This window comes from Calypte anna, chromosome 17 (assembly GCF_003957555.1).
Source record: "Calypte anna isolate BGI_N300 chromosome 17, bCalAnn1_v1.p, whole genome shotgun sequence".
Classification (NCBI taxonomy): domain Eukaryota; kingdom Metazoa; phylum Chordata; class Aves; order Apodiformes; family Trochilidae; genus Calypte; species Calypte anna.
The window spans coordinates 9,782,471-9,810,272 of record NC_044262.1 but is presented as its reverse complement, the minus strand read 5'-3'; the positions used below and the strand labels follow the sequence as shown (position 1 = coordinate 9,810,272).

At 54.5% G+C, this 27,802-nt stretch overlaps 2 protein-coding genes across 3 annotated transcripts; one reads left to right on the top strand and one right to left on the bottom strand.

Moving 5' to 3' along the window:
- The first annotated feature begins 542 nt into the window (after window positions 1-542).
- On the top strand, window positions 543-18,189 carry EGFL7 (EGF like domain multiple 7). Of its 2 annotated transcripts, XM_030461356.1 has the most exons (10): window positions 543-739; window positions 4,600-4,668; window positions 9,471-9,656; window positions 11,227-11,349; window positions 11,557-11,669; window positions 12,375-12,470; window positions 13,794-13,958; window positions 14,819-14,883; window positions 15,168-15,330; window positions 17,130-18,189. In XM_030461356.1, exons 3-10 carry the CDS (start codon window positions 9,577-9,579, stop codon window positions 17,150-17,152), a joined length of 828 nt encoding a protein of 275 aa, XP_030317216.1. In that variant the 5' UTR covers window positions 543-739; window positions 4,600-4,668; window positions 9,471-9,576; the 3' UTR covers window positions 17,153-18,189. The 2 variants fall into 2 exon arrangements, with proteins under 2 accessions (XP_030317216.1, XP_030317217.1); XM_030461357.1 differs by lacking the exons at window positions 543-739; window positions 4,600-4,668 and adding an exon at window positions 6,693-6,709.
- Window positions 18,190-18,492: 303 nt separating this feature from the next.
- Window positions 18,493-26,868, bottom strand: AGPAT2 (1-acylglycerol-3-phosphate O-acyltransferase 2). The gene is made up of 6 exons (XM_030461358.1): window positions 26,621-26,868; window positions 22,841-22,974; window positions 22,387-22,562; window positions 22,126-22,221; window positions 21,223-21,295; window positions 18,493-20,665 (listed from the first exon to the last, which is right to left on the bottom strand). The coding sequence occupies exons 1-6, from the start codon at window positions 26,806-26,808 to the stop codon at window positions 20,508-20,510; spliced, it is 825 nt and encodes a 274-aa protein (XP_030317218.1). The 5' UTR covers window positions 26,809-26,868; the 3' UTR covers window positions 18,493-20,507.
- Window positions 26,869-27,802: the final 934 nt, after the last annotated feature.

Sequence of the window (27,802 nt, the reverse complement as noted above, 5' to 3'; positions counted from 1 at the left end):
CCTCAGGGGACTGCAAACACCCCAGGATCTGCCCCACCGCTGCCTAGCGCCATGTTGGCGCCTTCCCCAGAAGATGGCCGCCGGCCCTGCCATGTTTGGCACAGGCTTTGAGGAGGTGCAGGGATCCCCACCAGCCCCTCATTCAGCCCTTCCCGAGGGGAACAAGGGGTGTTTGTGGTGACAGTGCCCAAAACATGCCCCTTGCCAGTGAAGTGGAAGAGCAAGAGGGTCAGCAGCCATCTTAGGCCTGACATGAGGTGCATGCAGGGAGCCCTGGTGGGCAGCCCTCTCCTTCCCCGTGTCCCCAGGGATCCATGGCTGCCTCATCTCCACTTTGGGACCCCGAAGCTGTCCCCAGCGGGCACGGCGTGGGGGTTCCGCCCCGTGGTCCCTCACCCCCTCGGGGCGGCCGTGTTTGTTCTCCTCGCGGCGCCCGTTATCAGCGCACAACACACACAGGAAGTCCTGTCTGGGATTGTCCATCCCCGGCCTGATTTATACAGGAAGAAAAGCATAAAAAGCCGCCCTTCCACCTCAGCAGTCACCTCCTGCCTCTGCAGGGACAGCTGACAGCCATGCCGGGGGAGCCAGGTGGGCACCCAGGCCCTCCAGCCCCAGGGTGTCCGGGTGGGGATGGCTGCCGGGAGCCATCGGGGAAGGAGGCAGCGGTGCTGGTGCTGGTGCTGGTGCTGGTGTTGGTGCCGGTGCTGACGCGGCGGGGGATCCCGGGAGGCCACAGGTACCAAACCAACCGTGGGCAGGGAGGGGATGAGGTGGATGGGATGGGGACACTGGGGGTCTGTGTCCTCCCTGTGGGGTTTTGCCCCAGGTGAGGTGGAGGGGATGGCGGGAGGCTCAGGGGTGGGATGTACACAGCGCTGATGGAAAAAAGCAGGTTTTTAAAGGATTTTTAAGGATTTTTAAGGATTTTCTGGCTGTTCCCAGTGAGGCTGGCTCTGCCACACATGTGTCGAGCTGGCGAGGTTCTCCAGTGCTGGTCTGCAGAGCTGGACCTGCAGCACTGATATTTTTCATTCACCTCACTGGCATGCAGGATTTTTTCCAGGAGCAAAGGACTCAGAGTTTGCATTTTACCTCCTCTGCAGGGAAGACTCCAAACACTTCCACAAATACTTGCAAGATAGCTGGAAATTCTTACCAAATGGCCTCTCTTTCCCTAGCTCGTTCTCTTTTTCCATCTGCCTGCCCTCTGAACACCTCTGACAGGTTTTTCATCCTCCTGCCCGTGTTCCCCCTGTTCCTCTCTCCCCTCGGCTCAGCTCCTGCTGGATGCTTGCTCTGGGCTGGCAGTCTGGGAATACTCAGCAGGATTACACCAGTGCACAGCCCTGGATAGAAATAACCCAGCAGAGTTGGTTTTGTTTTTTTTGTTTTTTTGTTTTTTTCCCCAGGGTTTAGCATTCACGGAATGAGTTCAGTGGGCAGAGTATCAAACATAAGAAGAAATAACAAGGTTTTCTAAGTGACCAAGTTAATTTAAAAGCAGAATGGGAAACTCTGCCACTGCTTGGAAAGCTGTGCCAGACAAAAGCCCAGATGTGATGGGCTGGACCCTGAGCCTCCTCAAAAATCTGTATCTCCTCTGGGTAAAAGAGACAACACCAGATCTGCCCTGGCAGATTTTGAATGCTGTTCCTTGTGATCCAGCATTCATTCTGCTGATTGAGTTAGTCCCCCTCTACGCTGTGAAACTGCCAGCTCTGTGCAAACTTCCCTAGAGGTAAGGGAGAGAAATTGAATCTGGGCTGCAGGCTCATCTGAGCCATTTCCCAGACTCTGCTGCTGCAGATGGGGCTGGCTCTGGGGAGAGAGATTTACAAACTGCAGCAAATTAGAGTAAACGAACCTGACTCAGTCTCAGCAGCAGCAGAAGGGCATGGAGAAACATAGGGATTTAACTTGAGGTTTCAAACCAGACAGAGAAAGAAAAGGGTCTCTGCTAACAGAAATGTTATTTCACTCTCCATCCTTTCTTCCAAAGTGAACATTTAGATTCATGCCCTGCTCAGAGAGGAGCTGCACTTAATGCAGCTTTTTGGAGCTGAAAACTTTCTCCTGATGAGGAAGAATAATAGGAGCAAAAACAGGCTTGTGCAAAATGCTCTCTCCTGAGCTGCTCACTGGGATGGCCATGAGGAAGGCACCAAACTCCCAGCTCTTCCCAATGCACATTTTGTGCACTCCTAGGGGAAGGATTCACTAGGAAATTGCGGAGGGGAATGGTGAGGTGGGAGCCCATTTCCCTCTGGCTAATGACACTTTTTGCCAGGGAAATTTCACTGAAAGCCACAAAATTAAGTGTATTCCCTGGTGAGATGAATCATTTCCCAGTTTTTACGCAGCAGCTGTTACTGCCTCCTCTAAATGTAAATCAGAACTCATCTCCTTAAGCTGTAACTTAGCAGTCCTGAGGCACTTTATGCTTGTGAAGTTCTTACTCAGACCGAAAAAAAGAAAATAATTTTTGTGAGAATCAGATCTGGGTGATACTATGCACAGCACTGAGCAACTGGTGATGACAGACCTGGAGTTATAGGCCAAGTACTTCTCTTGGTCTGACCTGCTTTGATCCCACTGACATCTATGGACTCCTCTAAACTTCCACTGAGATAAGTGCTCTGCAGCTGATGGAACCAAGAACAATATGGGACAGAATGGAACAGTGGGAGGTTGTTTTCCCTACAGAGCTCTGCAGGAGAGGGGCTGCTCCAAACTTAAGTGTAAAGTTTACAAACAGACTTTTGAAAAGTCTGAGCAGAAGGGACTGTCCTAAAACAGGAAAAGCCATTCCCCTTTTTTTTCAGAAGCAACAAAATTTCCTCTTGCTTTTGCTAATATTTCCAGTTCTGTGTGAGACCCCTGGAGATGCCAGCCAGAGCCCATTGTACACAGCAGGTATGGGGTCAGCCATGGCTTGGAGCCCCTGACAAGTTCTGCATCTGTGTGTGTGTCACTCTTCTCTCTGTCTCTCCATCCATCCATCCATCCATCCATCCATCTCCATCTGCCACTCCAGCACTTCTGGCCCCAGTCTGGGGAAGTGTTTGTGTGCTTGGGCACGTCCTGTTTACTCTGATGGGTACTGAGCACTCCTTTCCAAGAAAGTTTTCCTGGTGTGGGAACTTAGTGCTGATTTCCTGTTAAGTCTTCTCTGTTAATCATTCCTTTTCCATGCCTACAGAGAGAGCCAAGTTGAGTTGTGCCCACCCCAGCCCCTGACACCCTCACACCCTCCAAACTCACCTCTTTCCAGCCCTTAATCCTCCACAGGTGGTCTGAGGGAGGGTGAAGGGTCCTTGGCAGGCCTGCGGGATGAGCTCTAGGAAATGGGGAGAAATGGGGTGAAAACATCCAGCCAGGCTGGTGCTCAGCACTCAGCACTCCTCAGAGCTCACGCTGGTGGTAAAAACCAGTGAGAGACATGGAAATTTTGACATTGTTAAATCTAAGAGGGAGGTTGGGCAGAAACCTTTTGTTCTTGGCTTGGAGACAAGCATTAATGTGAGATGTCGTGGGAGTGCACTTCTAGTGTGCAAGGGAGCAAACTCTGGAGGAAACATGTAAAGCACTGCTCCAGGGAGGGCTTCACATCCAGACTGACCTACAGTCAGGAGCCAAAATCCCTTACTGCCTTTGTCAGAAGTTGATCACACCAACATTAACAGAGCCAACAGATCTGATCTCCCACTCTGAACTGGCATCACTCTTCTGCTTTCAAGGGAACTTTGCCAGGCTGTGTCCCGGGGGATTTCCTCCCAGAATAATGAATATTAGCATGTAAGACACTGAACTCTCCCTGTGAGTGGAGGATGAAATGCTCCTTTAATAGGCTATATGCTGCTCTTAAGCAGCTGACATGGGCACTTGCTTGAGCAAAGATATGATCCAGTAAATGGAACTGGAAAGCAAATATTTTGCAATTAAAATAATCACAGAATTTAAAACACTGCTGTGCACTTAGGGAGTAATTGTCTAGTGGCTGAGAAGGCTCTAACAGAGATCCTGAGCAGTGGTGTGCTCAGTGCTGCTCTGGGTGTCATTGTCCTGAAAGGAGCTGAAAGTTGAGTGCTGGACAGTGAGTGACAAGGAGTCCATCCCCTCCCTGACCACCACACTTGGGATTCTGAGGATTTGTGCAGTCGAGTTTCTTTGTCCTTAGAGGAGCATGCGTGCATACTGAGGATGATGAAATGCTGGGATCACAGAGGAGTGCAAGGGAATTTGGAAACACTCTGGCGAGTGGCAGCAGGAATGGGACATCTCCTCTTGGCTTCTCGGAAAATCCCAGCCTTGGGCCCATGGGAGCCTGTTGGAGGGGATAGCTCAGTGGTCAGCAAAGCCTCAATGCTTCTGCTCTGCTCACTCCTTTCTCCTGGCCCTGCCTGCTCTACCCCAAAGGGTTCAAAGCCACCACAGATCTCCCTGGCCTTTCCCACCAGAGTGGTGCCCCACTCTGCAAGCTTGTGGGAACATCAGGGAAGCCCAGAGCAGGTGTGTCAGGGGCAGGGGCTGGATCACTGATCTCTTTCTGTATGACAAGGGGAGTGTAACAGAAGGGGTTTTTTTCTGTTCTGACAGTAAGAAACCAAGATGCTCCATAAGGAAAGGATCCCTGCCTAGGAGGAATGATGGAACACCACAGCTCAGGTGAGCATCTCAGCTGTGAAATTCAATCCCATGCTTTCAGTATGGTAAGATGGAGAAACTTTCCACTGGCTTCCAAATGCATTTTGCAACTATTAGACAAGCCAAGTGTCAGGCTTTGTTTGTCTCCCCCCTAAACCAGGAAAGACAGCACTGCTCTCTGCACAGTAAGATAATTACCATCCCTTCAAGGCTCCTGGGAAAAGTTTCCTGTGCTTTATGAGATTAAGTGATCTGAAATCACTCCCCAGAGGTAGGCTGGATCCAGAGCAGCCAAACCTATTGATGCCATGGGGGATGCTGTGTAACGTGGAGCTGTGCTTCCACCAGCAGCAGTTTGCCTGTCTCTTGCCACTGGAGGGGATCCCATCTCCAACGCGCTCCATCCTCCTGCCAGTAAAGCTCCATCCTCACCATCTCATTCCAGAGCTGATTCTCCTCTGCTCTGCTCCCTTCCCCAGGGAGGCTCTGACTAAAGCAGCTGATGATCCTTTTATATGGGTCCACCTGAGAGCCCCATCCCAGCACATCCAACACCCATCAGCTCCCCCAGCAGGCACAGGACAATCCCAGACAGCTCCAGTTCCATCCCCAGCCTCAGCCTATCCGTGAGGAAATACAAGGGATGGGCCAGTGCTCTCAATTGCTCTTTTGGAGCCATTATTGTTTAACTGGTAAATATTGCTTTTAAATGCCTACATGCTTTCAAACAAAAAGTTGCAAAGCTTAATGGGAACAAATATTCCCAGGGGGTTGTATCCTGCCATTCATTCACACATCAGCCCCCTGCTCTGTGCATGGGCAGGAGCCTAAATCATTGGAAAAACAGTAAGGCTCTGTGCTCTGATTTCCCAGAGAAAAATGCAGACAAAACAAGTGGCAGTTTGGCACAAACCTAACAGCAGAATTTTATTATTTTTTTTTTTTTTAATAACTGGATATTTACCAGGAGGAGCCTGCAGGCAGCTGGGGGATCCATCTGCCTGATCTGTCCCTGGGTAGGGATGTGTAAGCTGGCAGAGCTGTGCCCTGCTGGGGTCTGGCTGTTGAGTCTGGGCTCGTCTCGGGGTCAATTCCATGGCTGGGAGAAAGTCCAAGGAATCCCTTAAGCATCCTTTAGGGCTCGCTGGAAAGCAGCCACCCTGTCCTGGCAGCTCCTCACCTGCCTCTGGAGGACTTGGCTGTTGTAAGGGATTAACGGGGCACAGTGGGAGGCTAAGGACCAGTAGAGTGTTTAGGTCTCTAACCCCGGGAAAGATGCTGTCCCCTCTTACAACTATGTGTCCTCTCAGGGAGTGCAGAACCAGCTGCAGTATTTTTTAGCAATTTTTGCTAAATTTTTGCCCTGGCCACCGCACTGCTGATGGGCCATTTCACCCGGGGGCTTTGCTGGGATCTCTCGCTCTTGTCATTCATCCCCTGCTCACCCAGGGGAGTTGATCTGTGAGGGGACCAGGGACTTTGTGTCCTTGGAGCTTGGGGGGGATGCAGGAAGGGGCTGGTGGGGCTGCAGAGCTCAGCCTGCCCAAGGCAGCCTGCAGGTAAGGCTCCAGATCGGTGCCGGGACAGGGATCCCCTGCAATCCCATCTCCATCAGGATCCCCTGCGATCCCATCCCCATAGGGATCCCCTGCAATCCCATCTCCATCGGGGGCCGTGCTGCAGCACCAGCCCTTGGGGCACAGTGTGTTCCCCCCACCCTGGGCTGGACTTCTCGCAGGGGGTCCTGCCGTGGCCCTGCATGTCCCCCCAGGACCAGGCTTCTCCGGGAGGGGACAGTGGGGGGGATCCTGCCCTGTCTGTCCCTGCACATCCCCGGGGACCCAGGACATCCCGGCGGGGGGCAGGTGGCTGCCGGCGGGGGCCGGCGGGGCGGGGGGCGGGCGGAGGCTTCCCGGGCCCCGGCGCTTCCCCCCCGGCCGGGAGCCTCCGCTTTCCTCCACGCCCGGAGCTCATTGGGCCGGGGCGGAGGGACCGGCTCGGGCCGGGGGAGGAAATGCGCGGGGGGCCGCGGCGCGGCGGAGACTCCGCGGCTCCGCCACCGGTGAGTCCCGGCGGGCGGGGGCTCGGCTGGCCCCGGGGGGGCCGCGGCAGCATCCCCCGTCGGGGAGGGACGGGGACAGCGAGGAGGGGAGGGTCTCGGAGCGGGACGAGCTGCCGGAGAGGGACGGGGGGCGTCCAGGGATGCCGGGGCGGAGGGAGCGGGAGCGGGGGGCTCGGAGGTGCCCTGGGGAGGCGGAGGGCAGTGAACGGGACGGCGGGCACGGCTCTGCTTGCTCCGGGAAGGGCAGCAGCCGGGGAGCGGGGCTCGGCCTGCTGCGGGCCGGGGTGAGCATCCCTGCGCCGGCCGCGGTGTCCCTCTCCCTGCTCCGCGGTGCCCGTGTCCTTGCAGTCCCCACGGCGCCACTCGTGTCCCCGTGTCCCTCTCCGCGGTGCCCGTGTCCCTGCACTCCTCTGCACGGTGCCATAATCCCCCGCGCCCTGCTCCGCGGTGTCTCCATCCCCGCACCCTCATCCCCGACCCGGTGCTCCGGGCTGTTTGCATCCCAGCCTGCGCAGAGAACAGCTGTAAAGGAAAAGCCACCTCCCTGCTGCCGGTGCTGCCCCACTCCAGGAGGGTTTGGCCCCAAGGGGACAGCGCAGGTCCAGCGCAGGGTTGGGAGCTGCAGCTTCACCTGCAGACCCAGGCCAGGCTGTCTGAAAAAGTGCAGGGTTCTGTGGGGGTGACTGCAGCCTCTGGAGGCTCTGGGTTCCTTTGCACCACTTTGCAGACAACCTCGGATTCCTCCTGCTGCCATCAGCTGGAGTTTGAGCCTTGGTTTCATGGACAAAGCACTGCTCCTTGTGTTTTCCCCTCGGTTTCCCCCTGCAGCGGGTTAGGCAAGAGCAGGTTTAGGATTCTGGCTGGTTGGAGAGTGACCCCCAGACTCCCAGGAGCACATGGTCAATCAGACTTTGCTGATGGCACTGATGCAATTTAATTTGCCAGAGTGCTGGACTTCACCTCTGTGTTTGAGAGACCAGAAAGGCAGTGACAAAAAAAAAAAGTTTGTTTTGTTTTTTTTTTTCTTAATCCTGAAAGATTATACTTCAGTGATGTGCTTTAAAAGAGGAGTATTAGAATGGCTAGTGGCATCAGGCTGGAGGATCTTCTGTGCTTTCAAAGAGGCTGATTTTTTAATAAACTCATAAAAAAGACAAGTATAGATGATAATATTTTCCACTTCTGAAACCATTTCTGCTAGGAAGCTACCACAATTTTATACCCTAGAGGGATACTCTGATCACTTGAGGTAGGGCAGTGCTGCTCCATTTCAAAGAAAGAAGTGAAACCATCTGTATTTTAACCTTCTGCCTTGCATTTCTTGCCTTCCTCACAGGGAAAGCTCCCACAGCAGTCACAGGAATCCTGTGGGAGGACAGAGATGGTTGGCAAAGTTTGGCTTGCAGATTTCTGGAGAAGCACCACTAGTCTGAGAATCTGTTCTTGTAAGGAAAATATGTGTCCCAGTATAGCCCTGGGAAAGTCAGCTGGCTGAGCAGGGGGGAACTGGTCCCTCTCTGTATGCTCATGTCTCCAGAAGGACTGGAGAGAAATGGGGTTTCTGCACTATTTTATCAAAAACTTCCCTGCAGGTCAAGCAAGATTTGATTTTCTGCTGGTGAACATACCACATGTGATCATTGTAAGATTAAATTTATCACTGTGTTTGGAGGAGATGTTTGATAGTGTGGGGCAGGAAGGCAGCAGCCTGGTTTCTTTCCAGATGCAGCTCTGCATCTCTCCGATGCCTCAGTTTCTTCACCTGCACAAAGGAAAAGATGATCCTGGGTGCCTTGGCAAAGAGCTTTGAGACCTGCAGGGTCTTTAGGTTAGGGGTGTTTATACTCATTATCTGCAACAAGCTGGCTCAGATTTAGTAATTGTCCTCAAAGAGTTTGGGGATGAACCTGGAATCCCCCATCTCCCATCACCTGGGGGTTTTAGAAACTTTATTTGCAACTCATCCTACTTGCAGCTTCAGAAAGACGTTTCACTCTGTGCTGCCTCTCTATAAAGCTACTCAGGGTTTAATCAGAAAGACTGAGTCTTTCTTTAATTGGAATATATTTCAGGTGGGTTTATTTCTTCCTCCTCTAACTGCTGCCATCCGGAGGCCAACTGTCCTATTTAAATTAGATACTGTTTAATTAGATATTGCTATTGACCTCCTTCAGCCTTGTTTGATATTTGCCCCCTGCTAGAAAATCAAAGCCTCTTTATTTGTGACTCAGTTAATACTGACTCTGCAGATGGTACATATGGCCCTTACAGCACTTTTCCCTGGCAAAAACTTGTATTTTAAAGAGGAGAAGATCAGATTTCAGCCTCTTATGTGGTGGGAAAAGGCAGCTTTACAATCCTCTATGGATTTAGAAATTAGGAGCCACTGTTTTGTCCTGCCTGGCTGGAACTGGCAGTGTACCTCAGGGTGACACAGGTCCCTTCCCAGTGCCACCAGAGCATCTCCTGCCTGCTGGGCCAGGTGTCCCTCTGGAGAAAACCACTGTCCCAGCAGTGACTCGAGGGTTTGAGAAGGGTTCTAAGGTCCCTTGTGTCCCCTCTCCCCCTGTGCTTTTACCTTGTAGCAAGTGTGCTCCTGCCACAGCCCCATGTGCTGCCCTTGGAGGGTCTGTGCACACCCAGTGCCATCCCCCTGTCCCTGGGAGCAGGAGCTGACCCCATCCTCCCAGCCCCATCAGATGTCCCCAGCTGAGGAGGGACAGACACCTCGTGTTCACACTGCTCTTCTCTCCTGTTGCAGGGTTCCCAGCTGAAGGACAAGACATGCAGTAGGAGGCAGCACTTGTCACCAGAGAGCCAGACCCGGTCCTGCTGCACAGCCCAGGGCACCTCAGGAGTGACAGGACATGTGCCACATCAGCTGCCTCCTCCTGGGACTCCTCTTCATCCTCAGTGTGACCAACAAGGACTCCTTTGCCCAGGCAGGGTAAGCCCCCTATTCTTTGTGCATCTCCTGGGTGCCATCATGGCAAGGTACCTCTTCTCTGAGTGATGAGGAGCCCTCCAGCACCTGAGCTGCACCTTGCTGGGCTGGCAAGGAGGTGGGAAAAGGTTCAGCCCAATCCTTTGCTGGTGCTTGTTTGCTCTGTCAGCTCAGCAAAAAAACTTCTCAGCTCTGTGCTGGGGACACAAAGACACCTGGGGGCTTTTTGTCTGGGAGAGTCAAAAGCTAAACAGGCCCTGAAGTGTTTGGGAATTATTATTGTCTCTTTTAAGCACATATTTGCTTAAAGATGCACAAAAATACACACACAGCCCTGCTACCCTGTGAAAATGAGCTCTCAAAGAAGAATATGGCCTCCCAGCTCAGAGAGGATGCTCCATCCAGGGGACACAGGCATGGAAAATCCCAGCTGGTTGTTGCCTGCTGTGCCCTGTGCTTCCTGGGCTGCTGTGGCATCTGTAGTTGTGGTCCTGCAAGTTCTGGAGTTCTGGAAGAACTGGATCCCAGCACAGCCTGGGCAGGCACAGCTCAGCTGCTATAGGCTCAGAGGAAGCCCAGAACTCAGTGCCCCAGTTTCTTCCCCAGCAAAAAGGACCTCAAGCTCAACCCCCCAGATACAGCTTGTGTTTTCTACAGTTTGTTTTTGCATTGAAACACTCTCCTCTGGTATTAAACCTTTCACATTCTGGTCATAACTAAAACCACAAGCTGAATTCCCTGCTTGCACGCACGGGCTTCAGCTACAGCTTTATTCTGCATTTTGCAAAGCAAACAATTGCCATTTAAAAGCTGCATCTTCTATAGCATTAATCAGTGAGGCTGAGAGTCTTCTGGAGTTAATGGAAGCCATCTGATGTCCGTGCTAATTCCCAGGCTTTTTATTCTAGTTTCTATTTGGGCTGGGAGGCTGAGACAAGTAGATGAGTTTCTCAGTGGGACTGACCTGCTTGGGCTAGAAAACGTGGAAAAAAAGAATTTTTAACCAAGACCACTTTAGTTATTAACCTTGGGAAAGTTTTTGACTGGATCACAGCTATCTTAGGAAGATGTAAGGGTGACTTTTGTCTGGCCTCTGCTTTTTCTGTGGTGAGCCTGAGCCTTCTTGTGAAATGATTAATTTCTTGGTGACCACAGGGGCATCCGTTAAAGGAGTGCAAGTCTCAGAAAGGAAAAATCCACCCAGAAAATGGATGATTTTAAAGGAAGGGAGGTGATGAATGGAAGGAGGACTGCTTTGAGTAAATCCCCTTTAAATCTGGGCCCCGACAGTTCCCCTGGGATGGAAAGACTGTGCTGGGGTGAGTGTACAAGGAAGTGTCAGTGCCTTTGTGCAGGGCAGGACCAGCGCTCAAGCTTTGTGCTGCTGCCCCAACACAGCTTGAAGCAGCCTCCTGGGTCACTTGGGCAATTAGCCACTGCTGTTCAAATAGCCCTCTGTAGAGAGGGACTGTCAGACCACATCCTGGGCTGGTGTAAATCAGCCTCATTGCCCTGAAGGGAACAGTGTGGGGTTGGTTTCTAGCCGGGGTCTGACCCTCTCCTCTCTGCTCAGCCGCAGGGTCTGCGCCGCGGTGCTGCCCAGGGGGGCAGCTGCCCACACCGAGTCCCACATCCAGCCTGTCTACCAGCCCTACCTCACCACCTGCCAGGGCCACCGCCTCTGCAGCACCTACAGGTGAGGCCAGCAGCCAAGAGGGTCCCTGAGAGGGAACCAGATCCATCCCAGCCAGGCAGTGACCCATGGGGGAGTCCCCCCTCGATCCGCCGGGAAGGGGCTCTGAGCCCCTGGGTGAGCAGGGGTCTGACCCACTGGCACAGGAGAGGGATGGGGAGCTTGGGGCACCTTCCCAAACACCCATCTCACCCTGGTTTGGTGTTACAGGACCATCTACAGGGTTGCCTACCGACAGGCATCCAGGGAGCTGCCCCAGCCCATGGCCTCCTGCTGTCCTGGCTGGAGCAGAGCTAACAGCCACGCACTGGGATGCAACAGAGGTAAGAGAATGGCTGGTGCCAGCACTTGCCTGTCCCCCAGAACCTGCAGGCTGGGTAGCTCGGGTCCCTAGGGGAGCCCTGGCAGCCAGCTCTCTGATTTACTGGCACTCTGTTTGTCAGGCAGACTCTCCCTGTAGGATTTTTTTGGTGTCACAGCCACATGCAGTTCAGTTTCTGATTTATTTCCAGCTTTTCTCTGCTGTCTTGCAGGCCTTTTTCCTTTGGGATCATTTATTAACTTTATAGTTACCAAAGGATAAATAAACTGACTAAGTCCTTTCCATATAAATCAGCAGTAATGGAAGAGAAATGCTTTCAGGAGGCAGTTGTGATGTACAGCACAAAACAAATGCAAAACATCAGTAGCTAGTCAGTCCCCAGAGGAGCTCAGAGCACAGCACCAGGGGCTTCCCGGTGCCTGCTGCTGCCCATCAGCCCTTCTGCCTCACTGCTGTGCTGCCAGCAGGCACCTTGTCCCCTTTTCCAGGCTGGAAAGACCAAAGTCCTGTTTATCCCACCCATTCTGTGCCCTGTGCACCCTAATCAGCTCAGTCCCATGGCTCTGGTGCTGGTGCAGAGCATCCTGCCCTCAGGCTGGAGATGGGATGGGTTTTGCTCTGTGTTTGTGTGTACAAACAGCCCCAGTGGCAGGAGAGGGACCCCCAGAGCTGCCCAGTGAGACTGTGGCTGCCTTTGTTTCCACAGCTCTCTGCTGGGTGCCATGCCAGAACGGTGGGAGCTGCACCTTCCCTGGGAGATGTGCCTGCCTGCCTGGATGGACAGGGCCAGCCTGCCAGACAGGTACCAGCCATGCTGCTTTCCTCCAGGCTCCCTGCATTGAATCTGCCCCAATGCTGCCAGGAGAGCTGCTTCAGGGAGCAGAAGAGCTGCCATGGGGTTCTGGAGGTCCTCAGATTAACCCCTTCCTTGGTGGGGATGGGGACCAGCCCCGTGGCTCCTCACCAAGCCTTGGTGCAGACCTCAGAGGGGAACCAGTGGGTTTCTCCTCCACACACATCTACAGGTATTGCTCCAGGGCACTGGTGCCTGATGGTTTGGCCAGGAACAGAGGGGAAGCTCAGCTCCTAGGGAAGCTCTGACCTCCCTTTGACTGCATCGGTGCTCTCAGCCTGACTGCAGCCCTGGCACCCACATTTTCTTTCTTGCTGCTGCTGCTCTGCACTGGGTGAGCATGAGCAGGGGCTGTGCTTCCTGCAGAGCAGCTGTAACACTTATGGGGTTAGCTGGAGATTTTCCCAAGCTTTGTAAACTCTCGATGTAAACTAAGACACCCATTTGCTGCAGAGACTAAATCTGTAAACTGAAAATATCAAAGGGGGGGGGGGGGGGGGAAAGCAGCCTGATGCTCCTCGCCAGAGTGCAAGGAAATCAGGCGGCCTGGAGGGCAGCAGTGCTCTGCAGACCAGAACTCTGCCACAACGTTTCTCAGCTCTTCCACTCTCCTGTGAAGCAGAGGAGGAGTGTGTGGCACCAGCCCACACTGGGCCAGGCAGAGCTGAGCACATCACTGACAGCTCTGGCTCCAGAGCAGGGGGAGAAGGATTTTCCCAGTGCCTGAAACAGATTCACCCGGGCGTGGGAAGCGGTTCAGCTCATTTGGCTTTGTGGGAACAGCTTTAATAACTCCCCCGTGTGAGGAAGAGGTTACTGGGTTTTGTACACACTTGAAAGGCTGATAGCTCCTCACCACGGCTGGCTGAAACCAAAACCCTGGCCATAAATCCAGGATGAGAGCCTTGCACTGCCTGTGCCTGCCTGGCCAGAGCTGGGACATTTCTGACCACAGCTTCTGCTTCTGGCTCTTTAGTGGGGGGAGCAGGCAGAGGGCAGGGGGACAAAACCCCCTCGGGGTTAGCCCAGCTTTGCTCCAGATGGGTGGTGGTGGGTTTCATGCTCACACACCGTGGCACAGAGCACCCAGAGCTGTGTCAGGGGTCCCATCACATCCCCACCCTGCAGGAATCCCTATGGCTCTAGCAGGGGGAGCAGAACCCAGTGTGTGTGTGGGGGGGGGCTGAGCCCACCGTGCCCCTCACCTGGGCAAGCACCTCCTCATCCCACACCCCCCCCCTCGTCCTCACCAACCCACACTTGTGATTTCAGACGTGGATGAGTGTGCTGGCCCCAGCCACGGGTGTGCTCAGCTCTGCATCAACACCCCCGGGAGCTACCACTGTGCTTGCTGGGATGGCTTCAGCCTGGCTGCTGACACCAAGACGTGCCTGCCCCCGGTGCCAGCCCCCCCGCCAGAAACCTCCAGCCAAGCAGGTAACCTGTCCCCCTCCCAGGCTGCTGGGGGCCTTTGGTGAGAGCTGGGATTAACACTTGGTATCAGAGGGGGGGCTGGAGCAGGACTGGCAAGAGACAGGAGAGGGGACAACAGCCAGAACCTCGCAGCTTTGTTCCCTTCTACCACCCAAACAACCCCTCCATGCGCAAATCCAGCCTGCGAGGGGGAGAGAGCCCATCTGTGTGGTGGCCGGGATGCAGCCGTTTTCTCCATCATCATCATCATCATCCTTCCTGCAGGGCAAGTCTGGAGCTGCTGGGAGCCGTGGCGCCGCTGGTTGATGGCCCATTATTACTTTTGGTACGCGCTGTGACACTTCAAACTCGTACCGTGAGTAATAATGCGCTGCGGCCAGCACGGGCATCACCTGGGAAGCGCCTGGAGGAACAGGGAACCATCTGCAGGTGCCCCAAAAACGTTCACTCCCCCTGCAGGGCCCTCGGCAGGGAGGAGCCTTTGTGCCCACCACAGGACGGGGCAGAGCTGGGTGCTAACTAACCAGACACCACGGGTGGGAACTCCCGACCTTCACCAGACCTCTTATCCTTTAAGCATCACCCCACTGCCTGAAAAATTCCCTGCTTTGTTGCGGGTTCTCTGGCAGTAAGGAGAGGTTTGTGTGCCTTAGCTGCAGGACTAGATGGCAGTGGTTGCAGCAGGCCTGGGATCTGATGGATGCTCCAAGGGCTGGTCCCAGCAGGGCAGAGCCTGGGTGCTCCCTAGAAGGGGAGCAGAAGGCAGCAAGAGCGTGGTCTGAACCCTGCAGCCTCACCCCAGCACCTTCCACTTCACCTCTGAGCTTTTACTCCCTGACCTTTTCATGGCCACTTTTTTTCAGGTCCCCCAGGTGAAATGAAGGAAGAAATGAAAGACCTGAAGAGCAGAGTGGAAGCACTGGAGCAGGTGAGCTCTACCCTGCCCTGCTGCAGCTCAAAGGCTCTTTCAGACAGCTCCCACCCCAGCCCACCCTGTTTGCAGCCAGGGTTTCCCTCTGCCCCAGCTTTATTTTTAACACCAGCCTGGCCTCACACCACAGCAATCCCAGCTGTGCTCCTCTCTCAATCACAGCTCTGCTCCTCTCAGCAGCTCTCCCAGCCCTTTGAACACCACCAAGCCCTTCCAGCCAGCCCACAGGGTGGTCCTTGTGGCTGGGGAGGACACACTCACAGCTCTCCTTCTCCCTGCAGAAACTCCAGTTGGTGCTGGCTCCTTTCCACAACCTGATGCCATCTGTGCCCGAGGAGGTTGGCACAGACCCCATCAGTCGTCTGTCCCACTCCCTGCAGCAACTGGACAGAATCGACTCCCTGAGTGAGCAGATCTCCTTCCTGGAGGAGAGGCTGGAAACATGTAAGTGCCTGGAAAAAAAATAAGCAGGGCTGGAGTGTTTCACTGCCCCCACACTGACCACAGCAAGCAGATGTAGGCCAGTGAGATCAGTAACATATCTGCCACTATTAATTGATATCTCCCGCAAGCTCAGCAGCCTTTAATTAATAAAAGATGAACACAAACAGCCCAGCAGCTTTATTTCAAAGCTGTTTCTGTGTCTGCACCATCTGACTGCCCTTCTAGCAACTGAAAATCATAAGACTTGCATGTGGAAACATGGCTCTGGGGCAGAAGCAGAAGGAGCCCACTATGAACAGTAGGTCATGGCTTGCCATCAGCACCCTCACCAGCTGTGTTCCTTTCCTGTGCCTTTATAACTTAGTTTTTAGGAAAGAAACCTCCATTCTTTGGAAATTAACAGTCCAAAAAGTCAATCAGTAAAGTTTAGGGAGCGTGCAGAATGTGGCAGATTTACAAGCCTGGGAGTTTTTAGGCATTTCTTTTTGAAGTCTGCAGTCCAGGCCTTTGCCAAGCAGTGGACCAGAGCAGGTCTGCTAAGCAGCAATCTCTGAAGCAGAGGCATTGGTGAGAGCTGTCATGTGTGAAATGGCTGAAGGTAAGGGAGGGGTCTTTCCTGGTGTGCTCCCCCCACAACCCCAGAGAGCAAGGCAGGTCCCTCAGGTGTGTGTGCAAGGCTCAGCCTGGAGCACTGCAGCTTGACTTAGGACAGAGCACAAACCATAGGAACACTTTCTTTTGGTAGGCAGCTGGTTTCCTATTAATTCCAGTCAAACACACCCAGAAAATAAGCATGGTGCTCACCAGCACCATGGTGGGAGGGGTGGGAGTTCTTGGAAAGCCTGAGGGAAACTTTTTCAGGGCATGTCCAGTCCCAGTTCACTGCTTGCAGTAATGGTTTAGATATAAAAGGCTTCAAAGAATTTTTTTTAAGACAAAGCAGCTGCAAATAGACACTTAAAAACCATCTCAGAAAGGTGTAATCATAAGAACCACTGAGTGTTCCAGCAGGCTGAGCTGCCTAGTGGTGCCCCATACATATTATTAATGACAGCACAGGGGAATTTGGGCAGTATCACAAGGTAACATGGATTTATTCCAAGGATGACTCCGAAGCCCTGAAATTAACTTCTTCCAAGCCTGTGCCAGCAAGCAAGACTTTTTTTTTTTTTTTTTTCCCCCCCTCTCATGGTTCTGAAAGTCCCTGGAAGACACAAGACTGTCCTTTTGTACTCCAGGGCATCCTACAGAGGGTTATGTAGCCATCCACTGTGCCTGGTGAAGCCTTTCACAACCAAGTGTTGATACATCTCCACCCTTCAATTATCTGCCCACTGGGGATGTGATAATGACAAAAAAACCACATTTTCACTTCTTTAAAACACCACTGAAGGTATAAGGTTGGCTCTCTTTAAGCCATTACCATTTTATCCCCTTTTGATTCCCAGTTCAGTGCTGGCTGGCTGTGACCTGGCCAGTCAGCAGCTCTGGGGATTCCTAACATGTGGCTCGGGACACAGCCTGGGGGGGGACAGAGCCAGCCTGGGGGGCGACAGAGCCAGCCTGGGGGCGGGACAGAGCCAGCCTGGGGGGGGACAGAGCCAGCCTGGGGGGGGACAGAGCCAGCATGGGGGGGGGGACAGAGCCAGCCTGGGGGGGGCTGGCAAAAGGAAAGCAGCAAATGTGGGTGACGTTTACAGAGCCTGAGGTCAACCTCAGCCTTCTTAAGGAAGGAGTTAAAAAAAACAAACCCAGGCTAACAACATGGCTGGATTGTTGTTTCTTTTTTATCTTCTCAGGTTCCTGCAAGAATGAACTCTAGCTGAGCACACAAGGAGCTGGAGTAAGCCAAGTGCAACCGTAGCTCTTATCTGACTCTCCAGCCCTGGGTGAGGATGAAGCCACAGCATCTCCAGAAAGACACAGGGTAGCAGGAGAAGGCTGATTTCCTATCAGCACCTCCATCATTTTCTTTTCCAACTCACCTTATCAAAGATCATGCAGTTATTTCCAAACTGGACTCTGAGCCCTCAGCATCTCCCCCCCTTCCTGCTGGAGAGGCAGAAAATAAATGCCTTACCTCGTGCCACCAGTGCCTGGCTGGCTGTGCCAGAGAGATTGGCTGGATGGAAAGCTGTGTGGTGCTCACAGCTTTTACTTTGCATTACCCTGGGACGTCACCTCCCAGCAGAGCACAGACCTGGCCCAAGCTGCCTCCCCAGTGCTCCCTCTCCCTGCTCTCCTCCCAAGAAAAGCATGTTTGGATCCAGGGGATGGGTGCCACTGGTACCTGTAAAGGTTCTGCACTGACTGGGTAGGGGGTGCCCATCCCTGCAGCCTCTGTTCTGCTCTCTGGGACCAGTGTCCTTCCAAGGAGGGCTGAAGGTTGGGATTGTGTTTCACCAGTTCTTAGTATGGGAGCTGCCCACACTCCTCTCCTCCACCACCCCTGGGCCCTCCAGAGTGGGAAGCAGCTTTTACACAGACCCAAAGGCACAGTCTGGTTTTATTCCCTTTAATAGAAAACTCCAACACTCCCCTCAGCAGAGCAGACAGGGACAAACCTGTGCCACTCAGCAGTGCCACCAGGGCTGAGGCCAGGGAGGAAGGGACAGTCCTGCACTCCTGGACTGAGTTCTGGCACCCTCAGGTGTTTACACTGGCACCAGCTCAGCTGTTGGGGTGCCAGAACCAGCACCCACCCCCCAGCACTCTTTGCTCAAGCCCAAGGACCCAGCAGAGCAGCAGTGACCCACCTGGTAGGAGGCTTCCTTCCCTGCTCAGCTGGAGTGGAGCTGCAGGCAAGGGGGTGCCCCAAGGCTTGTACCAAAAATAAAGCTGCCTGCTGCAGTCACCCAGGCTCTGGGGTTGTTACTGCTTGGGAAGGTGCTAGCTCCAGGGCCCTGCTTTGAGACAGGCTCAAGTCCACATGGGCACCACCTTCCCCTGCCTTTCCAGGTGTTTCTCCTCCTAGTTGAGGCCAGGCTGGGGGTTGGTGTGAGGGTGGGGTGCAGAAACATGGCCCTTCTGCCTCTGGGACACAGGATAGGGACAAGGACCTGCCCTTCCCTTTCCACCCCCAAACCCCTCCAAGAAGGTCAGCACAGCTCCCTCCCCCAGCAGCCCTCCTCCCCCAGCTCCCACACAAGACCAGGAGTCACCTTTATTTAAATAACCAAAGCTGTAATTTTTTTTTAAATTTTTTTTTTTTAAGCACATAAACGACTCAACCCAATTAAAAGTGAACAGCAAACAACTGCACACAGAGGCACTGCTCCCTCATCCCAGGGAAGGGTGCTGCAGGAGTCACTCTGCAGATGTGGTTATCCCTCCACAGAGCCCTCCCAGGACCTTCCAGGGTTTAACCTCCATGACAGCCCTTTACCTGCCACTCCAAAGTGCTGGTTTGGTTCCCATCCTCCCACCCTGACCCATCCCACACGGGTCTGACCCCTGAGTCTGTACTGTAAGGCCCCTCTGATGAAGCCCCTGACCCCCACCAGCACCAGCTCAGCTCTCTGAAGAGCCAAGAGGCTCTCTGATGGCTCTTTGGGAATCCCCCACTCTTCCCAGGTGAGTTTTTAACCCCAAAACACCACACAACAGCAATTCCAACAACACAGCCTCAGACAGGCTGCAAAAGTCATCTCTGGTGGTTACCTGAGCAGCCCCAGGCAGCAAATTTCAAGGTTACAAACCCTGCACCATGAACAGGAGAACTAAAACCTCCCTGAACCTGGTAGAGGTGAAGGTCACCCCCTGGGACAGCGGCCATGCCCCAGCTTTGCTTTTCACAGAAGACATCAACACTTGCAGCTCTCAGAGAGAGACCCACGAGCTCTGCTGGTCCCTCAGCCCACAGCACAGCAGAAACCCTTCATCTGAAGGAGGGAAGGAGCCTCTTTGCCCCACGGGGAGAGCTGAAGCCTTCCTCACCCCATCCCAGCTGCAGCTCACCCACCCTGCAGCTCTGCAGGACTTCCACCAACCTCCCAGAGCAGCAGCTCCACTGCAAGCAGCAGAGACACGGGGGACAGGCACCATCTTTTGGCCAGTGCTGACCATGACAAGTGACAAACCCAGCACGACAGAGCCCTTTGAGCCTGCAGCAAGTCCTGGGGGCTGGCAGCACAGCTTCCCAACACCAGGGATGCTCTGAGCCAACCCAGGGGGGTCTCACACACAGCATCTACAGGGGTGCCACAAAGATGTCACACAGGAGGAGGGGTCTGCCCAGGACTCCTGACAGATCTGGGGAGGTTTTTAACTCAAGCTGCTGGCTCTGGAGGGTAGAAGAAAGCACGGGGCTTCGTTCAGCAGACGATCAAGTGGGGAGGCTGGTGAGCATCCAGCTAAACTCTGCCCAAATAACCTTCCCTCTTTCCTGCTGAACCCCTGGATGAGCAGGGGTACTGGTTCAGACAGGACAACCAAGCCCAAACAGACACTGCTGCCTGGCCCCACACATTTTCCTCTGCAGCAAAGCTGAGGTTTTGGCCCTGGGTGCTCTCTTGAGAAGGTCAAGACTTTGCTCAGGAGTCCCTGGGCAACCCAAAGCTCCAGCACAAGATGCTGCTGGGACCCAAGGGTGTCTCTCAGGGAGACAGACCCTGCCCTGGAGATCACCTGGCAGCTCCCCCATGAAGGGCAGAAGTGCTCTGGGCTGCCCAGGGTGGACACCACAGCCCCAGTGCTGCCCAAGAGCCAGAATCTGGAGTTTTCACCCAATTCTCAACCCTGTTTGAGCAGCACTAAGGTTGTGCTGCTAGGACCTGCTGCCTGCTGGTTCCCACCTGGGACAGCACAGGGCCAGAGCAGCATCAGCTGAGCCTGCAGGGACACAGGAGCAGGGACAGAGGCAGAGCCCAGGCTCCAGCCAGGTTTTCATTGTCACCTCACAGCAGCTGCCTGAGCTGGGGAACTCACCTCTCTGGTCACTGAGCCCTTTGGTAGCAGAAGTTTGATGCCTGAGAAATTCAGAAAAAGGAGACGTTTCATTGTGAGATAATGAGCCCATGGGAGAAATCCAGTCAGCAGGGAACCTCAGTATCTGCCAGTCCAGAGTGTTCCCTGAGTTAGAAGTCACTGCAGGGGAAGAAAAGTTCCTTCAGTATTTGGCAACAGACAGGTCCCTTCAGCCACCACCAGCCACAGGGTGACACCACTGTGAGAAGTGTTTAGGATGAGTCCTTTGCCTCGCTTGGACACGGGAGGTCTGACAGCTTGAAGAGAGTTTCCCTCATGGTGTGGTAACATCTGTCAGTGAGGTCAGAGACATCATCTGGTGTCAGGCCTTTGGTCTCTATTGGAGGCAGAACCTCAACCTTGATTTTGCCTGGGAAGAAGAGAAGAGCCCGTAGGGAACCAACATGTCACAGGATTCCTGTTCCCTGCCCCCCAGCACAGCCCACATTCCCACCCAACCACTCCAACCTCCCAGCCACCCAGACACAGAGCATGGCATGCATGCCCAAAAATGAGAGGTACTGCTCCAAACTGACTGCAAACCAACTTCCCACCCAGCATTTGTACTGACAGCTCAGCTCTGGTACCTCCAGCATCCCTGGCAGGGCTGCAGAGGGCTCCCTGTGCTGGCAGGGCAGGAGGCAGAGCAGGCTTGTTCCCCCCCAGGACTTGGTCTGTGCCAGTGATGAGAGGGAGAGGTAGTGTCCAATTTTTAATGAAAACATCCCTCACCATATTTAATTACTTTCTTTCCCTCAGTAAACCCAGTTGAGGCTTTGAAGTGATTCCATACATCTCCCAGACAGGGATCTCCTGGTCACCCTGGCTCTGCTTCCCTCTCACAGCCTCAGGAAGCAGATTTCCACCTGGGGTTGGATTCAACCCTGCCTCCAAGTGACTGAAAAGCCCCCTCAAGCCCTTTGGTACCTGATGTAAATAGACTCTTCTTTGGGTTATAGAAGCTGATGAAGGAGGAATACACCACGGGAATCACTGGGACCTTAGGGAAGAAGAGGCAAAAGGAATTATTTGCACTGCAGCAACTCAGTAGCAAATCTCCCCCAGCAGAGCTGACCTGGCCTGGTTCTCAGACATCCAGGGCACACACAGCCCCACAACAAGCAAGACCCTTCCAGACTTCCAAAGCCTGGGATCACCAGGAAACAAAAGGGAAACAACTCCCCAGCAGCTCAAGGCACAGGGGACACTCAAGGCACAGGTTATGGTTTAGCCACAGGGCAGCACTGGCTCTCTGGGCTCCTCATCCCAAGCCAGGCTTCAGAACTCAGGTATTTTCCGACCTGCAAACATCAGGGGCTGCCTGTTTGGACAAGTCCTGCTGTGCACAGGCACAAGTTACAACCAATTGCTTCAGACAGGCAGAGGCAGAGCCAGGAGGGCAGGCACAGAGACCTTATTTCTGTGCTGATAACACAGACAGCACCTACAGCCAGTGACTCAGGGAGGGTGTCAGAGGGAGGTGACACTTCCACTGTCACCCTTCCCTCCCAGCAGCTGCCAGTACAGCACAGGCTACACCCTGGGCTTGGCCTATTGAACACAGCCAGAAATTTGGCACCTCCTCCCTCCTCCAGGATCCCTGCTAGGACACCCCTTTTAGGGAAAGCAGTTCCCCCTCAGGCTTTGAGCAGCCCCAGCCCTGAGAAGCCAGGCAGAGCACAGGAAGGCAAGGCACCCATCTTCTCCCAGTCCCCAACACCCAGGAGCCATGCAGGGTGACAGTGTCCCCAGCAGCCAGCCACCCTCACCACCCCCCCTCCAGAAGCACCCCCAGAAGCATTCAGAGAGCAGGAGCCCAGAGCAGGTTACCTGTGCTTGGATTGCCAGGTGAAATGCTCCTTTCTTGAATGGCAGCAAATCCCCCGTGCAGTTCCTCGTGCCCTCTGGGTACACCCACACCTTCACCTGCACACAGGGAAGATAAGGCTCTGCTCCATCCAGCACCCACTTACAGTGCTCCTGTCCTGCTGCCTGAGAGCTGAGACAACACCAGGAGGTTTCCCCTTCCTTCCCCCAGCCCCAGGATGCCCAGCCCCGTGCCACCCTCCCAAGCACCACGGTGACACTCACGTTGTCAGCTGCCATCGTCTTGGCCACCTCTGCCATCACCATCTTGGCACTGTTGGTGCTCTTCCTGTTGATGAAGATGACACCCCCGAGGTACATGATGAGCCCCACAGTGCCAGCATACAGCAGCTCCTTCTTGCCCACCTGGACACAGTCATCTGGCAGGATCTCCATCAGCCCTAAGGTGATGGCAGAGGGTGAGATGCAGCAGCCACCCCCCTGCCCTCACCCAGGTGAGACAAGAGACACAACCCAAGGTGGGCAGAGGGACAGAGCAGTGCCTCGGGTCTCTGCTGTCACCAACAGAGCAGGAGGTGGCACTCAGCAGAATTACAGGGGCAGGGTGGCTGCAGGTCACAGCAAGACCTCAAGAGGCAGCTTGGCCAGAGGATGCCAGCAGGATTTTGCTGATGGTCAGAAAGAGAAATGCACCCTCCCACCCTCCATCCCTCCTCACCCATCATGTCCAGCATGCTCTGGTGGTTGGACACAATGATAGCAGGTCCTTCCACCTTGAAGTTCTCCAGTCCCTTTGTCTCAAACCTCAGGCCAAAGAAATACTTGAAGGTCTTGACCACATTTTTGATGATTCTGCAAAAGAGGAGAGCAGTCAGGAGGCAGCAGAGCAGGGAGGTGACAGGGGCTGCTACACCCAGGCTACCCAAGTGTCTGTCCCACACGGTCCTACGTGCTTGAGATGCTTCAGCTGCATGCTAAGCCTTGTCCATTCCCAGGGCAGGAATTTTACAGGAAGCCTGAGAGAAGCTGACTGTAACCCTGAGGCTGGCACAGCCAGATTTGCTGGTCCATGCTTTCCCCAAGCTGACAGAACCAACCCACAGCCAGGCTGACTTCTGGCTCTTCAGAGGAGGTGATTCCAGCCTAGCCCAGCTCCCAGGGCCTTGCAAACAGAGGGCAAACTGGAAGCCCTCCAAAATCCAGGCTGTTGGTTTCAGTGCTGGTTAAAGGACTTTTGCCAGTCCTGCTCACTTCATGCTGTTTGTTTTCCCCTGTTAGTCTGCTCCAGTGCTTCCCTTCTGCCATCAGCAGAGCCACACAAGTTGTTCAAACACTTCTCCTTGGAGCTGCCTCCACAGCCCTCACCCAAGCTCTGCCCCTTCTCCTTGCAGTGCTCAGAGATGCTGTGCAATGACCCAAACACAGGGTATTGTTACGCCCCTCCAGGAGTGCAAGAAAGGGGGAGAATGAAGGTGAGAAAGAAACACTGCTCTGGACAACACAAGGATGCAAACAGCCAGAGGGATGCTCCCCGGGCAGCTTGGCAGAGGTTTTGCCACCAGCAAAGCCACCTTCATGCAAAAGACCTTCCACTTGGCAGCTCAATTCCCAGGGGATCTACAAAAGCTCCCAGCTTTCTCCTCCTGCACCCCAGGGCTGGCAGGGGACAGCAGCAGCCCTGCCATGTCCCTGCTGAGCAGGTCCAGCCCCAGCTCACCAGCCCAGCCCCTGGGAGCAGAGCCCATCCCTGCCACCCCCAGGCAGGTGGAGCTGGGGACCCTCCAACTGGGCCAAAGGACACAGCCAGAAGCTGGCAGCACACCGGGGCTATTTTGGGCAGTGGAGCTGCCATTTGCCAGGACAGGAGACAGAGGAGCTTGCACATGGACAAAGGTCCCAGGAGCAGCCACCAGCTCTGCTCCCTCCCTTGGAAGAACTGAGCTGACTTCCAACAAGCACCCAGATGCCCTGCCCCAGGGCCCACAGGAAAACAGGATGGATCTTCCCTCCCTGCAGGAGGAGACAAAGGGATGCTGTCAGCCTTTCCCCTGAGACAAGGTCCATCCAGAGGGCTGAACAGCACCATCACTCTGGTGGTCACCTCACACCATCACTTCTGTCACCCACAGCAGGAGCTGAGCACCCAGACAGCATCTTACCCTGGTTTGGCAGCATCTGTTCTCTAAAACTGTCCCCATCCTTGCTGTCCACTCTTTCAGCCACGTGCCACCTCCTGGCTTGCTCCTCTGCACATGGAGTTCCAACCTCCATGAGGTGCCACCACCCTGGCAGTGACACTGGAGTTCAGGCCAGGCCAACACCCGCGGGTGACACAGTGAAGTGACAATGCAGCTATCAGTCCCCTGTCATCCAAATTTACTGCAAAGGTGAGAGCCACACCCAGGGAAAGGCCAGAGGGAGGTGCAGAAGCTGCAGAGCCCCAGGAACCCTTCACGGAGGCTCCAGGAGTGCAGCCCAGATGAAGAGATCAGGGGACAGGTGAGGAAAGGCAAGGTGACACAAACCAGTGAGGTCATGGTGGATTGCCACTGACCTAAATCCCACTTCTCCTCCCTTCTGACTGCCAACCAAAGAAGAGGTCACTGCTCTTGAAGTCACAGTGTTTGGTAGCTGCTGGGTTAGGCTGGTTACACATTACTCAACAGCAACCATCCAACTTCCTCCTGCCAGTAAGGAGCCAGGGTTCCCTTGCACAAGATGTGGCCTGAGCCACTGAAAGAGGCAAAGGGGCAGAGCTCAGAGCAAGCAGAGAAGACCAGGGTGGCTGGCAGACCTGCTGGGTTGGCCACGTCACTCACAAGGTTCAGCAGATGGGTCCTGCTCCCCTCCAACCCTGCAAGCTGCTCCTCTGCTGGTATCACTGATCCTGGCTTGGTGCAGTCACAGCTGCAGAGAACTGTAAATCTGATGCATTTGCTGCCAGATGCAAGGAGAGACCAGAAAAACGGTCCAGAAAATGGACCAGAAAAAAAAGCACGTGCTTGTTCTGTAGCAGCTTGAGCCTGAAATCCAGCAGCCCTGGCTTCACACGCTCTGCTCCACGGCCTGTGACAGAGGCCTTTTTAGGATCCTCTGATTTCCAAGTATTAATGAAGCATGCTCACCAGATTGGAAGCTCTTGGAAGAGGTTTCTCCTCTAGACAAACAGCTCTGTCTCTCTCAGACATGGAGGGCAATGACTTCCAAGTCACACCAGCCTGGCACTGGAGCCAGGAGCACAGCGAGGACGCAGCGTTCTGCACCAGGCAGTGACACTCCTACCACTGCCTGTCACCAGCATGTGTTCTGCTCCCAGCCCCTTCCCTGAGCTGGGATGAGCAGACTGGAGAAAATGTTGGAGAAATACGGAGCTCACTGGATCATCTCAACCTCCCAGGGGCTGGGATACATGACCAGGTTCATCAGCCAGTGCCAGTGCATGGAAATGACTGAGTTAAGTTACAGGAAGAGGGTGGTTCTGGTTAAATTCAGTTCTGAGTTTCAACATGAGGAGTTGTTGTTTCTAGAGAGTTCCCTTAACTTTACAAATTTGCAAAATTTTAGGGGTGGGGGGAAAAAAACCCAAACAAAACCATCTCCATAAGTGGTATTAAATTCTCCCAGTTGCAAAGCTGGTTGTGCACTGGAAAGCTGCTCCTGAGGAAACCATGAGAACCAAAGCTGAGGCCAGGCAGGAGATTGCAGAGCAGACATTGCCATTTCCATCACCTGGGGCCATGCTCCAGAGCAGCCCACGGGCTCGGGTGGGCAGGGCAGAGCCCAGAGCCAACCACAAACCAAAGTCCAGCTCCACCAGCTGAGACACTGCCCAACCTTTGATCCAAAAAGGATTATCGAGGCAACAAGGCTCCCCTGACACCTGGATGGTTGAGAGTGGGTCCAACACTGCTCATGAGAGAGCAGAGCAAGGAGCCCAAGTTCTCCTGTGCTGGCAGCAGAAGTTGTGGGGTTGGACTCCACCATCTTTCAAGGTCCCTTCCAACCCCTAACTTTGGTTCTGTGAGATGCCACCTCTGCTCTTACAAAGTCCCTTTGCCCAGACTGCTGGAGAAGAGCCCCAGCAGTTCTGTCAGAGGACACAACCCCCACCCTAGACACGCGTGGCCTGGGCTCCCCACGCCAAACACTTGCTGCCCTCCCGGCACAGGCAGGGAGGGGAAAACCCCTCCAAAAACCCCCTGCTGTCACACCGCTGTCCCCGAAACCTTGCCACCACCCCAACAACCCCCTCCTCCCCATCACGCGTGGGCACTGCCACCCATCCACCCCCCTCCATCAGCCACAGCGGGACTGCCGTCCCACACCTGCGGGAAAAGCGGTCACCGCCGTCCCCTCCCGAGTCCCCAGGCTGTGCCTGGGCCTGAAACCGATCTCTCCGGTTTGTCTGTCACCCTCCCTCCCCCTGGCCCCGCCATTCCCCCTCCTCCCCGTCCCCTCCAGCCCTGGGATCCCCCCGGGCTCTCCCTCACTCACTCACTTCATGTTCTTGACGGTGCGGCCGCCGTTGACGAGGATGCAAACCGGGGCCGTCATCGCCGAGCAGACGACGAAGAGAAAGTAATAAAACCCGACCCGAAGCACGAAGTTGACGGCGGGGCTGAGCTCCATCAGGAAATGGAGCAGCAGCAGCACCGCCGCGCCCCACAGCAACCACCCCAGCTCCATGGCCGCGATTCCCGGCTGGAGAAGGAAGGGAAAACGAGCAGGAAAAAAAAAAAAAAAAAAGAGGAGAAGCCTCTGCTGCTCCTTCTGCTCCTCCTCCTCCTGCCGCTGCCTCTGCTGCCGTCTCCGCGCCCTGCGCTGCCCCCGCCTTATGTGGGCGGTGCGGAGGGTCCGGTCCGGCCCGGCCCGCCCCGCTGCTCCCCTCCGACGGGGCGGGACCGGCCCGGCCCCTCAGCGACTCCCGCGAAGGCTTTGGAGTCACTTGATGGTTCTGTTTGGGCCTTCGCGGTGCGGTGTGAGGGCTTCAGCTGCTTTCGTGGTGCCGAGGTACTGAGAGGGGGGGGGGGTGTGGGGGTTTCTTTGGGACCCTCGTGGTGTGGTTGGGGGGGTTTGGGGTTTGCTCATGGTGCTCTGGGGGGGGGTTTGTTCCCTCATTGTGCAGATGGGGTCTCTGGAGGTCCTTCTTGGTGCTGTGTAGGGTCTTTGAGTCCCTCATAGTGTTTTATGGGGTGTTTAGGGGTCCTTTATGTTGCCACGTGGGGTCCCTCATAGTGCTTTATGGGGTCTTTGGGCGTCCTCCATGGTCCTCCATGGTGACATGTGGGGTCTTTGAGCCCCCTCATGACACAGTGTGAGGGTTCTGGGTGCCTTCTTGCCATTACCTAGAGGTTTTGGGTCACCACATGGTGCCAGGTTGGGGCTTTGGGTCCCTCCTGGACTGGTGTGGGGTCCTGGGGTCTGTCAAAAAAATTCACAAGGGACCCATGCTGACTTTGGTCAGTTGTGGGAACTCACAACTGAGCTGTGCTGACCTGCTGGTCCTGTCCCAGAACTCACAACTGAGCTGTGCTGACCTGCTGGTCAATTGTGAAAATTTGCAGCTGACCAAGGTCAGCACAGCTCAGTTGTGACTTTCTGTGACAGAACCCTACTTGCCAAGTCTCCCTGCCACTTTCTCACATTCTCAGAAGGTGCTTGGTACTGATTCTCCAGCACA